At 42.0% G+C, this 13,649-nt stretch overlaps 1 protein-coding gene across 1 annotated transcript in view; it reads right to left on the reverse strand.

The window, feature by feature from the left end:
* Positions 1–13,649, reverse strand: part of CCBE1 (collagen and calcium binding EGF domains 1) — a 230,808-nt gene that overhangs the window by 34,448 nt on the left and 182,711 nt on the right. Inside the window, exon 3 of the mRNA XM_052660540.1 lies at positions 4,244–4,296. Within this exon, the coding sequence (XP_052516500.1) occupies positions 4,244–4,296 (53 nt within the window). The remainder of the gene's footprint in view (positions 1–4,243; positions 4,297–13,649) is intronic.

Consider the following 13,649-nt stretch of genomic DNA (forward strand, 5'->3'; position numbering starts at 1 on the left):
CTGCAAACCATGCTCACTAACGTTACATATAAACGGCTCACTCTTGCATTTGAAGTCTGGTATTCTATCCCCGAGACTAACACTTTCAACGTTAAGACTCATTTATGAATTCCTTATGCTTCAATAAGGAATACGCTCTCTTCCGCATCATCCCTTATCACACCCATGGCTTCTTCAGTTCAGTCGCTCAGTTGTGTCCAGCTCTTTGTGACCCCATGGACTGCAGCATGCCCAGCTTCCCTGTCCATCACCTACTCCCAGAGTTTACTCAAACTCATGTCCATCGAGTCCGTGATGCCATCCAACCATCTCATCCTCTGTTGTCCCCTTCTTCTCCTGCCCTCAATTTTTCCCAGCATCAGGGTCTTTTCCAGTGAGTCAGTTCTTCCCATCAGGTGGCCGAAGTACGGGAGCTTTGGCTTCAGCATCAGTCCTTCCAATGAACACCCAGGACTGGTCTCCTTTAGGATGGACTGGTTGGATCTCCTTGCAGTCCAGGGGACTCTCAAGTGTCTTCTCCAACACCACAGTTCAAAAGCATCACTTCTTTGGTGCTCAGCTTTCTTTATAGTCCAACTCTCACACCTGTACATGAATATTGGAAAAACCATGGCCTTGACTAGACAGACCTTTGTTGGCAAAGTAATGTCTCCGCTTTTTAATATGCTGTCTAGGTTGGTCGTAACTTTCCTTTCAAGGAGTAAGCATCTTTTAATTTCATGGCTGCAGTCACCATCTGCAGTGATTTTGGAGCCACAAAAAATAAAGTCTGTCACTGTTTCCATTGTTTCCCCATCTGTTTGCCATGAACTGATGGGACCGGATGCCATGATCTTAGTTTTCTGAATGTTGAGTTTTAACACAACTTTTTCCCTCTCCTCTTTTACTTTCGTCTTCTTACCCTGACACTTCTGTGTATTCTGTTTTCAACCTCTATAATGTCCAATCCACCCTCTGCTCTCACTCTCCGCATTTCATTACTGTGCCTACCCGGTCTCGAGTTCAAATGTCACCTCTTTAAAACTTCCCGAAGTCCTCCACAGAGTCTAGCGTCTGAGTCCCGCCGATCCCACAGGACGGGGGCTGCTCCGCCGTATCTGCCGAGGGCCCGCCGTGTGCCGGGCTCTATTTCAGGAGGCGCGATGCAGGGTGAGGAGAAGCACAAGGTCCAGAGCCAGCCCTCCCCGCCTGCCACCCTCTCTGTGATCCTGAGGCCTTTAAGCCTCAACTTCCTTACCTGCAAAACAGGGATTCCCGTAAGACCAGCCTCATGCTGCTTTAAGGAAGATTAAATTGGGTGATGTAGTGAGTAAAAGCTTTGCCTGTTCTTTAGCTTCTTTTACTACTATTGTGATTGACTGTCTTGATATCTGACAGGGACTGTTTTCCCTGGAGTAACCAGCACTATTGGCTTCCTACAGTTTGTGTTCAATTAGTAATTGTTGAACCAGAACAAGTCTGATTAGCCTATCATCTGGCCAATGTAGAGAACACTTACAGCAGGGGTTGGCAAACTTTTTCTGTAAAGGGGCCAGATAATACTTTTGGTTTTGCAGGCAGACCTTTGTTGCAACTACTCAACTCTGCTGTTGTAGGGCAAAGGTAGCCACAGACAATATTTAAGTGGATGGGTATGTCTGTGTTTCAATAAAGCTTTATTTACAAACACAAGTGGTGGGCCACATTTGGCCCACAGACACAAGCTGCCGAAACTAAAACAAATATGAGGCAACGACACTTTTAAAATTGCAGCTCCTCCTCCCTAGAATATTTGTTTAGAAATTCTAGTCTGATTCTACTATCTGTGATGGCTAATTTTAAGTGTTAATTTGGCTAGGCCACAGTGCCCAAATATCTGGTCATTTTTCTATAAGTTTCTATGGAGTTTTTTTTTTTTTTAAATGAGATTAACATTTAAATTAGTAGATGTTGAGTAAAGCAGACTGCCCCTACTGTGGGTGGGTCTCATCCAATCAATTGAAGGCCTAAATTTAAAAAAAAGATGGCCCTCCATTGATAGACAGGGACTTCTGCCAGCAGATGGCCTTCAGACTCAAACTGTAACTCTTCCCTAGATCTCCAGCCTGCTGGTCTAGTCTGCAGATTTTGGACTTGCATGCCTCTATAATCTCAAGAGCCAATTCCTTAAAATAAATCTCTCTGTTTCTTTGGAGAATTGTGACTAATATACCATCTTTTCTGAAATCCTACACTTTGCATTCTTTGGAAACAGAAACCTTTATGATTAAAGATTTCTTTAGTGATAAACAAACAAACACACACTGACTTATTCCCACAGAGGAAAACAAATGAACTTTAAAAAATGTTCCAGTGAAAAGCGATGGAACAGGGAGCCAGTTATGGCACAGCAACTTTCAGCACTTGGCCCACTTTTCCTGGAAATACTCAGTTCTAAATTAAATTAATCCTGGGTGCTGATAATGTCTTACTGTAGAGTGAGGGAGACTGGTTTTAGGCTTAGATGTTAGAAACCACGACACCTATTATTTAAAGAAACTCGAAGCGTGTGGTATCCATGTAATGTGTTTTTCATCAGGTTGGCAAGGTCTTTAACTGAGATCTCAAACTGATGGGCCAAGACTTAATTTTCTTTCCTTATCTACCAAATTGAAATATAAAGGACTCAGCTGGTGACGAAGAGAAGCTGCTTATAAAAGAACCCAATTATTTTGACTTTTGTGGTTTTTTCCCCCACCAAGCTCTAACAAAAGTAGCTGGCAGTTGAGAAATTCCTTCTTGGAGAGACCTACATAAATCAAAATACATGAAGAAATTTCCTAACCAACCTTTCCATAGCAGCTTTCTCAGAGTCAGCAGCTATGGTTTAATGGACTCTTCTGCGAAACAGGGCAATAAACAAGAAGGATTCATTTAACTCTAACTGATAAAGAAACTGCTCCCTATGCGATAAGGCAATGTAAATAGCTTGGCTGGGCTCCAAGTCCTCTAAAGCGACCTGGATTCCTGGCCACCAGTGAAGAAAACCATTTTACGTTACCTACTCACCTGTCTCCAGCCCAGCCCCGTGCTGGCAAACTAATCTCAGGCTCTCCCCACAGCTCTTAGTGTTTTCCGTGTCAGCGTTCTGCCTGGAATCCTTTGCAATTCTCTTTCTCCTACTGGTCTAAGTCCGGCCTTCCTCATAACCTAGCTCCAATCTCCTCTCCTTCTTGAGACCACTTGTGACCGGCCCCCACAATATGTATGTCTCTATTATGCACACTGCAGTTATCAGTGATAGCAGCAACCACAATTTATCAAGCACTGAGTCAGCCTCTGTTCCAAATAGTTTACATGTGGCAATACTCTTAAAACCACCACAAGTCAAGAATTAGCATTTCCTGCAAAAACTAAGTTTTAGAAAGTCATGTGCCTAAGGTCATGGCTAGCAGGATGTGTGTTATGGACTGAACGTTTGTGTCCTCTTGAAATCCATGTTGAAATCTTAATCCCACGATGTCATGGTATATTAGGAGGTACAGGCCTTTGGGAGATTATTATATCAGAAGAGTGATGCCCTCATAAGTGGGATTAGTGCCCTTAGAAGAGAGACTCGAGAGAGTTCCCTTGCCCCTTCCACCATGTGAAGACACACCAAGAAGATGGCTGTGTATGAACCAGGGGGGGCTCACCAGACCCTGGGCTTTTTTAATGCCTTGTCTTGGACTTCCTAGTCTCCGCATAGTCTGAGGTATTTTTGTTACAGCTGCCCAGATGGATATGGCAACGTGGAAGCATGATTAAACCCCAGGCATCTCTGTTTCCACATCATCCACAACCCAGCGTGAGGGTGTGCATCTTAAGAGCTGCAGGCCCATCTGACATCACGGTGTCTCTCCAGTGCTGGGCTGAGCAGTGTTTGCTGATGATCACGTGAAGGGGCTTCAAGTTTAGCTAATGAAAAGCAGGTAGCGAGGTTGGGAAGAATGGGTGTATTCTAATTGTGCGTGAAATGCCATGTAGAGAATTAGTCTCTACAACACAAAACCTGAAATATAAGAATTACTCAGTATGTGCGTATATTCTGGGTAATGATTTAGCTAGAGCCTGCCATGTACAATCAAACTGGCATTAGAAGAATTTAAAGCCAAAAAACAGAGAGAAATTACACACGCATGCACAGATAACACATAGACATCCCGTGTAGTGCGTCTGAGCTTTACAGACCTCTGGTGATTAGCCATAAACAAGGTGAGAAGATATAATGATTTTCATCACATACCTTCTGGGATGCATTGTCCAAGGACAAACTTATACCCCTTGCAGCACTTCTTCCTAAGAGGGAAACAAAAACACATTTTAAATGTGATCTGTTAGATTAAAAATATTCTTTTCAGTTACTGGTTTTGAATAAAATAACTTGTGCCTAAGATGAACTGAGGCATAAAGGAAAATCAGAGTAGACAGAATCTGAGATAAAAGGAAAAAATTTTATCAGTACCATATGACCACACCTCTTTTCCACCTAATACATGGCATTAATCCTTTCCATCCTATGAAGTGAATTTGGTGGATTCATGTCAATGTATGGCAAAACCAATACAGTATTGTAAAGTAAAATAAATAAAAATAAAAATAAAAAAAACTTATATTAGAGGATTATTGTGTTATAGGACATCATCCTACAGGACAAGGATTCACATGACTTGCTAATAATTAGCTGGTTATAATAGTAGAATAATCATAACACAATGATTGATAATTATTATAATTGGGCAGCTAGTTACTGTCAAGCCTGGGACTGGAGCCCAGGCATTCTGTTATGTGAGTGCTACCCTCCCTTTTTTAAAGACCTGGACCACATAAGGTATCCAAAGAATCCCCAACTATCTGAATTTTAAGAACAGCTAACAGGCATTTACTAACATAAACATCCGAGACTTGCATCTCTGCCCTAGAAGCGGTGCCATCAGTTCAAAACGCAAACCTCCAGTGGTGAGATCACATCTCCACTACGGAGCTGTGACCTCCTAACAGACCAACCGCCTCTGCAGATAACAACTGAAAACCACGGAGCAATCAGAAGCCAACAACTACTGGATGATTCTGGAAAGCAAATAAAAGCAGACAGATTTAGGGGGTGAGTTGAAATTTCCCACAAGGAACTGACAGAGGGTAATTTCCCTGCTTTTCAGGGCTTCATCCTGTATGCAGATCACAGGTGCCATGTGGAAGCTAAAAGTCTGAGAGAAGAAACTCCAAAACCTGCAGTATTTTTTGGCCTGATCAGACAGAGGACAAAGCCTTGGCATCCAGAGTCACAAGAATTCGAGAAGGGATCCTGGAGAGGAGAGCCCTGGATTCTGGGTATGAACTCTGTCCAAGTCTCTGGCAACTCCTCCGTCCATGTGCGTGAGGAGCAGGCCCGGAACATCTCAGCTGAAGACAGAAGGGGCTGAAGGAAGACTTGAGCTGCCGCTTCCACAGGCCAAATAGTGTTCACTGTTTCTAGTTAACTGTCTGCTAAAAGAAAAATATCAATACTCTTTGGATTAACATATCAGGATGCAGGGTCTCAATAAATAACATGTATAAATGTGACCCATTCTCAAGGAAAAAGACTGTCAATGGTGCCAGCTTTGAGACAACCCAGAGGGTGGAATTATTAGACACAAACATGCAACTATGGTCAATGACATAAAGGAAAATACACTTGCAATGAGTGAAAAAGTAGGAAATCTCAGCTCTCCATGTCTCCAGCCTCCGTCTTTTCCCTTCCCTTCTCTCCCAGCCGCTTTCTAAGTATGCTTCCCTTTACCACTTTCAACTCAACATATGCTAATTCAGAGTCCAAGGATCAATGAGAGTCTTATGAGTCCGCAAATCTCAAGAACGCACTAAGATATTCTGAGTTGACTATAATGGTTAAACTACCATGAAAAAACTCTTTGTAGCCATAAGGTAAATCAGATTCAAGGTTATTCTTATCACAATGTCATTCTCACTCATTTGCATCTGGATATGCCTTCCAGGTGGAACAGAAAGGGGAAACGTTATAGACGCTTCACCAGTTAGGAGTTGGATATCACCTGCAACTTATCATGGTGCCTGTGCTAACATGTCATCTGTATGTATGAACCAGGGGCACAAACCACTGATTCGGAAAATTAGGCATTACCTAGATTCCAAAGCAAGTTCTCATTTTCATCCAATGGTCAAAACCTTCAACCAGGTTAGACAAGGCCCTGTGTCTCTTTAGAAGAATGTGACAGACTCAGATATATTTTTTTCCATCCCATCTTAGTACAAAATAACTTAACAGCATTATTTTACTAGTCAGTGTAATCTTACTGGTAAAATCCATTTTTGTGAACTGGTCTTCTAGGGGAATGACCACTCATAGGAGATACTTAGGCAATCTCTTCCCCAAGCTTTAAAAGTTTACAAGATTTTTATTAACTATTTTATACAATTTATAAACATCACACCTGCTAAGAGAACATTCTGATGCCTAACTGGGTCACAATATCACCTCGTTCCTCCTTGCAACATCTCACATGCAGCCCAGATTCCACAGATAATCCTATTTCAAAAGCAAAATAAGTGGGCTTCCATTATAAAAGCAGTGATATCTGGGATGCTCCCAAAGCAGACTTGAGTGAAACAGCTAAGCCCAACCCCATCTCCCAACAAATGATACATTTGCCTGCCTGTACTGGTCCACTCAATAAAGATTATTCTGAATCTCTCATCAACATATTTTATGCTAAAAAGAAATACATATGTGTATGTCATTTACTGATACAGATGATCTGTGGCAATGTTCAGAGTCTTCTCATTAGACATAATTTCCCAATATCTCCAATGGAATTATAACTTTACTTGACAAGAGAAGCCCATGGGATATCAATTCATGGTTATTTGTAACAGAGGTATTAAGACCTACCTTTATAATCTATGAAATAAACTACCTAGTTTTCCATGGTTTAAAAAGTCCAAGATCCTAACAACCAAAAAGAACACTGGTTTAACAGAAAATCTCACATTTATTATTTACTGTACTCCTTGAGGCTGCCCTATAGAAACCCATCAGAGGAAGAGCAGTGTGCCAGATGATTCGAACCTTGAGCGATTCATGAGGAAGTCGGATGCAGGGGCAAAGCCTGTGTTTTTGATACGTCAAATACAACACCACATTTAAACACATGGTTCTGTTTGTCTGTTTCTACTTAAATGGCACATCTAAGGTATTGCCTCGGAGATGTTCTATAGCGTTTTAAACTTCATACAAATGAATGAAATCCTTATAATCTCTTCTTCTACACCTAAGACATTAAACTTGGGCCCTCTAACCTTTCTGAGCACTTCAAGGGCTTGGGATCATCCACACAGTGGAGCCCAAAGTCACCTGTCGTTTGCTTTTTTGTGAAATTAAATGATAACATAGGGATTTGATATGCTTTCCAAAGGTGACGGAGCTCTGTCAGAAAATCTGAGCTTTAGGATGGACTGCTTCATTTAAATACCTGCTCAGTGAAGAGCTAAGTTCCCCTTGGCTGCTTTTCTTAACTGCCTAACTAACACTCTCTTCCTGCTCGAGGGAAAGCGCCCTGAGACTCCACTGTACCCACCTGTTTTCCCAGAGCTCCTGGGAATACAGCATTATTTTGCATGTTAAACAGCCATCAATCATGAATCACCACTTAAACAATGAAAGAGTCCAAAGCATAACAAAATAAACACTGGCCACACATGTTATACCGTTTCAGAGATTACTTAAAACACAACTCACGCAATGATGAAGTTGTGCCGGCCAAACTGAAATCTCCTTGTTATGCAAGTGCGGACAGTTCTGAGATTTAACTCTAATGCATACATGGCTGTGCGGTTTTTATCTTTTAGAAAAACAAACCCAGACAGGAAAAGTGCACGTGGAGTCAGGGGAAACAGTCCTTCTTAATACGCTTCACGTGTCCTGGTGTGGTTTTCCAAATGCAAAAATGCTTTGCTCATTTCTTGGCAAGAGGAAGTGGCGATTAGATGGTTGTTACATAGAAAGGGCGACATCTGGTAATCAGGAAAGTCTGTGGAGGCTTCCCCTGGGTACCCCTGAGTATTAACACACATAAAAAAATTCATAAATAAAAATAGTGTAGTCAGAAATATATTCCACCAACCAAGTGTGTGTGAAAGCTTTTGGAAGGAAAAACTAAATCAGGAAAATGAAGATAACAGAGATCTCATCATCCAGCTGTCTGCTGTGTGTTACCAGAGTCTAGAAAAGAAATTTTTAAAAAGCCACTGCCTGCAGAATTACAGGGCTAGTAGGCAAGATGTATTTCAATACTTGCTCCAGTGAAACAGTAAATCTTTCCAAGATTTACTAGGGGAGGTTTCTTTGCAAAAGGGCTTAGACCAGATCTATCAGGATTTTTAAAACATAAAAGAGCTGTACTTTTTAGAGTATTTGGAGTCTGTGGTGCTGAGCTGGATGGAGCCATGGCTTTGGAATCAAGCAATTCTGGTTCTGACCTTGAAAGAGCAAGGGGTGTGACCTTAGGGCTCATTTCTTAAATTCGCTGAGCTTCAGATTCTTCACAGATAAAACAAGAACAATAAAATCTGCTTTATGGGGTTAATGCAAGGATTACAGATGAGAAAGGTGCCTACCACAGGGCCTGGTTTGGGGTCAGAAAGGTGTTCTAAGTCACAGCTTTATGAACACAGCAGGAAAACAGCAAAGGCAGCCCTTCCCAGATGCCTTCCTCTTTCAACTCATCACTTTCTTCCACTTCTTAATCACCGGCAGATGCTATTGCTTCCAAATCCAAGAGAGAAGGGGAAGGGAAGGGAGGGAGAGAAACTTCTGATTTCAAGATGATAGAAAAGTAACATTTTTGTCATCTTCTTTTACAAGTTAGCCCAAAATAACCCTGAGAACAAGAAATAAAATGCAAACGCATGTCCCATGGATTTAGGAGAACTGTCTAACTTCAGAACAGAATCTAGTTGTCGCTCGGTAACTGCAAGGGATTGGTTCCAGGAGCCTTCCCATACCAACGTCCCCAGATGCTCTGGTCCCTTACATAAAATGGCAGAGTACAATGAATACAGCTGGCACTCCATATCCACACATAGATATGGAGTGTCGACTGTATACTTACCGAAAAAAAAAAAATCTGTGTATTGAGTGGGTCTGTATAGCTCAGACTCATGTTGTTCAAGGGTCAACTGAATGTAAACAGGGCCCTTGGATGGAAGGATGGGAAGTAATTTTGCAGAGTGAAGTAACATGAAACCTAAGTGTCTCCAGAGGAGGTGATCATGGAGAGGCAGCCAACCCAGGCTGCAGAACCTCAAAACCTTCGATGGCTGCAGTAAGCCGTCAAAACTGGAGATCCCAGTTACTGGGGAAAGCGGAGACCAGAAGACAGCAAGACGACCTGAAAGTCTGGTGAGAAGTTAGACTTCCTGTTCCTACCCCGAACACAAGAAGTTAGCCTGATACCCTTGCCTACTGGACAAGAGGGAGAGGGTATATTCTTTTGGAAAACTATATCCAAGAAGTTCAAGACTAGGACACAGAATCAGAGAACCAAGCAGCATCTAACCCACTCATAGGTAGATACCCCTGCCGAGGCACACACAGGTCTTAAATGTTTTTCAAAGAGCCCTTTTGGAAACATGCAGTCCAGTGTTCACTGCAGCACTATTTATTTACAATAGCCAAGGCATGGAAGCAACTTAAATCTCTGCTGACAGATGAACAAAGAAGATATGGTGCATATATACAACGGAATGTTACTCAGCCACTAAAAAAGGATGAAATAATGCCATTTGCAACAACATGCATGGACCTGGAGGTTGTTATACTGAATGAAGTAAATCAAAGACAAATATCATATGATATCACTTATGTGCAGAATCTAAAAAAAAATTATACAAATGAACTTATTTACAAAACAGAAACAGACTCACAGACATAGACATAAACTTATGGTTACCAAAGGAGAAAGGTGGGATGGGGAGAGAGGGCTAGTGAGAGTCTGGGATTGACAGATACACACTACCATATTTAAAATAGATAACCAGTAAGGACCTACCGCACAGCACAGCAAACTCTGCTCAATATTCTGTGATAACTTAGGGGAAAGAATTTGTAAAAGAAGAGATAAATGTATAACTGAATCACTTTTCTGTGCACTTGAAACTAATACAACATTGTAGATCAATTACAAATTTTGAAAAATGGTGACTTTCAATTTAATATTTCATTCCAAGACAGTGAAGCTCTCTTGGTGATGTCGTCTAAAGGCAGATGGATGGTGGCTCCCTCACGTCTTCAGCTAGCCAGGCCTAAGTGAAGGCAGATGAGACAGAGACAGTGTAGAGCCAACGGGCACCATTTATTCTTACCAGCCCAACTGCGCTGTGGTATGCCTGAGCAGGGCGTTCACGAGAACCTTCTGCCAGGAAGAACACAGAACGTGAATCCCTTGGGACAGTATTAAAGGCCTGAGCATCTAAAACAATGGAAACAGTGACAGACTTTATTTTCTTGGGCTCCAAAATCACTGCAGATGGTGACTGCAGCCTTGAAATTAAAAGACACTTGCTCCTTGGAAGAAAAGTTATGAGCAACCTAGATAGCATATTAAAAAGCAGAGACATTACTTTGCCAACAAAGGTGCGTCTAGTCAAAGCTATGGTTTTCCCAGTAGTCATGTATAGATGTGAGTGTTGGACTATAAAGTAAGCTGAGCACCAAAGAATTGATGCTTTTGAACTGTGGTGTTGGAGAAGACTCTTGAGAGGTCCCTTGGACTGCAAGGAGATCAAACCAGTCAATCCTAAAGGAAATCAGTCCTGAATATTCATTGGAAGGACTGATGCTGAAGCTCCAGTACTTTGGCCACCTGATGGGAAGAACTGACTCACTGGAAAAGACCCTGATGCTGGGAAAGATTGAAGGCAGGAGGAGAAGGGGATGACAGAGGATGAGATGGTGGGATGGCATCACCAACTTGATGGACATGAGTTTGAGCAGGCTCCAGGAGTTGGTGATGGACAGGGAAGCCTGGCGTGCTGCAGTCCATGGGGTCAAAAAGAGTCAGACACAACTGACTGAACTGAACTGAGCATCTAAAAGTCGTCCTGGGGTTTTTAGTAACCCTTAGAGTGAGGAGGCATTCCTCTCTTCCTTTTAACCTTCTTCCTTTGTGGAAGCTTTTATTGAGCTTTGTACGACTTTGTGGGAGCCAGTAGAATTCCTTTCACACCAGATGACTTGAGAACGGAGTCCATAAAATGACTCACCTCCCAACTAGACATGCTTGATTTGAGCCTTTTAACCAGAAAGTGCTTCTCCCAGGCAAACAGAATAATATCACGGAAGTTTCAGAGACTTGTGGTTTTGAAAGATGGGTAAGGAGTCACGTTCAGGAGCGTGTTGGAGCAGATAGGCACCTGGTAGGACTTGCTTACCCACAAGCTGAGCAGTCATGTTTTGGACAAACTGAAACAATTAGGCTTCAACCCAAGTGCTTTTGATCAAGTCACCTGGAATCAATATACAGTATTTATTAAGAAATTGCTTCAGGAATCTAGTGTATTATTTAATAGGATGTTCACTCTTACTTTTTCCACCTCAAATAACTGGCTTAATAGGCTTGCCTCAGAGAGGATTTTAATGGACCGATTTTCTGGATTTGTAGGATGTGTTTAAACCAGTGCATCTCTGCTCACACTTTTTCCTAAGGTTGCTAATTTTCAGAGGCGCTGAAGGCTGTGAACTGTGTCCTACTGTGTGGGTCACTGTCCATGGACAAAGCATGCAAAGTGGAGATGATTCCTGACAGCAACATGGCTCATTGTATGCAGGGACACTGTAGGACCCAAAGCCCTAGTCATTGACTTCATCTTTATTCTATTCTTAACTCTCTAAGCATTCTAGGAACACCTACATGGTTATTAGTAATATTCTATGGTGGCATTCATCAAGAAAATCCTATCTTCAGGTACTGAAACATTCATGATAAATGGAGCAACTCAAGTCATCTGTTACCACGGCTCTCCTGAGGTTTCCTGACCACTGCTCTGCCTTCTCCTCCCACTCCGGGGTTCCCCTGTGGTTCAGACTTTGTTCCCTCACTGCTCGCGCTTTGCTTAATAACTTATTTATTAAAGTATAGTTGTTTTACCACGTCACATTAGTTTCAGATGCAGAACACAGTGATTCAATAGTTTTATAGATTATATACCATTTAAAGTTATTATAAAATATTGACCTCATTCCTGAATGACTATAACAAAACAGAAACACACTCCTCTTTTTCTTCAAAGGGTGACTTCAGCCTGAGGATCTCAATTCTCACCTCTCTGACACCTCAACTACAAACCTGCAGGCATCTTCCTTGCCTTCATTTTGCTTCCTTGTATTTTCTAAGTTGTCCATAATTATCAGGTGTTACTTTTCATAGCAGCAACAAGTTATATTTTCAAATGAGGAAAAAAAATTAACTTCTCACTGTTAATGTGGAATAGAACAGCAACCTGGATGGAGCCAGAGCTCAAAGGCAAATAACCCATAAGCTTGTTTCTAAATATTGCCTTTATTTTTTTCCCCTAGTAGAAGCACTGTATTACCCACAACCCCTGCATTTTCAGAAAGTCATTACTGAGGCAGAGACAGCTAGCTGTTCCTCCTTATCTATTTTCTCTCTTTTCCCCCCTGTTGTTACAAAAGGCTAAATTGTGGCTAGGCATATACCCACCCAGAAGGAAGGAGGCATTTCCCACATTTTCGTCCCCTAGGCATGGCCTTGTGAATAAGCCTGGCCAATGGGATGTGAGCAACCATGCTGTGTGCAGCTTTCAGGTGTCGCCCTTAGGTGGGAGGGGCACACACCCTCTTCTTTTGCTTTCTCACAAGTGGGAGCGTGACCAGTGGTGGTGTGGCATCTTGGACAATGAGATGCACATCTCAGCAATGAGAGGATCAATATAGAAGGAGGTGAGTACACGGTGCCATTCAGCCACCATGAGCTAAGGATGACTGAACAGTTTTGTGCAAGAGAAACACACTTCCATCTTGTTTAAGCTATTATTTTTTGTTTCACTATAGGAGTGAAAGGTTGTTGTTGAATTACGACGCCGGGATTCTTGGCCCCCGGAGGAGAAGAATTCAATCTGGGGCCAGAGACAAGGCTTGATCGCTCAGAGCTTTTGTGTAATACAGTTTTATTAAAGTATAAAGGAGATAGAGAAAGCTTCTGACGTAGGCATCAGAAGGGGGCAGAAAGAGTGCCCGCTTGTTAGTGTTAGCAAAGAAGTTATATACTCTCCAGTAAATCCAAAGCATGTCTGGAGGTTGTAAAGACCTCACCAGACCTACTCCCATAATTTACATTTTAAGATAACAGAATTAGCCAGAAGGTTTAATCCAGAGACTATCCTCAGGCAGAATGCATAATACATTGTTGTTATATAATCCTTGTAAAGAGCAGGTCTACTCCCATAATTTACAGAATTAGCCAGAAGGTTTAATCCAGAGACTGTCCTCAGGCAGAATACACTGTTGTTCTATAAGCCTAAGGAATGTAGAGAAGGAAAAAAGTTTGTCCTTTCTTCCTCCTTGAGAATTCCAGACCCCTCTCTCCTTAGGGACCCCTAGACTTCTTATCAACCTG

Source organism: Budorcas taxicolor, chromosome 22 (assembly GCF_023091745.1).
Source record: "Budorcas taxicolor isolate Tak-1 chromosome 22, Takin1.1, whole genome shotgun sequence".
Lineage (NCBI taxonomy): Eukaryota > Metazoa > Chordata > Mammalia > Artiodactyla > Bovidae > Budorcas > Budorcas taxicolor.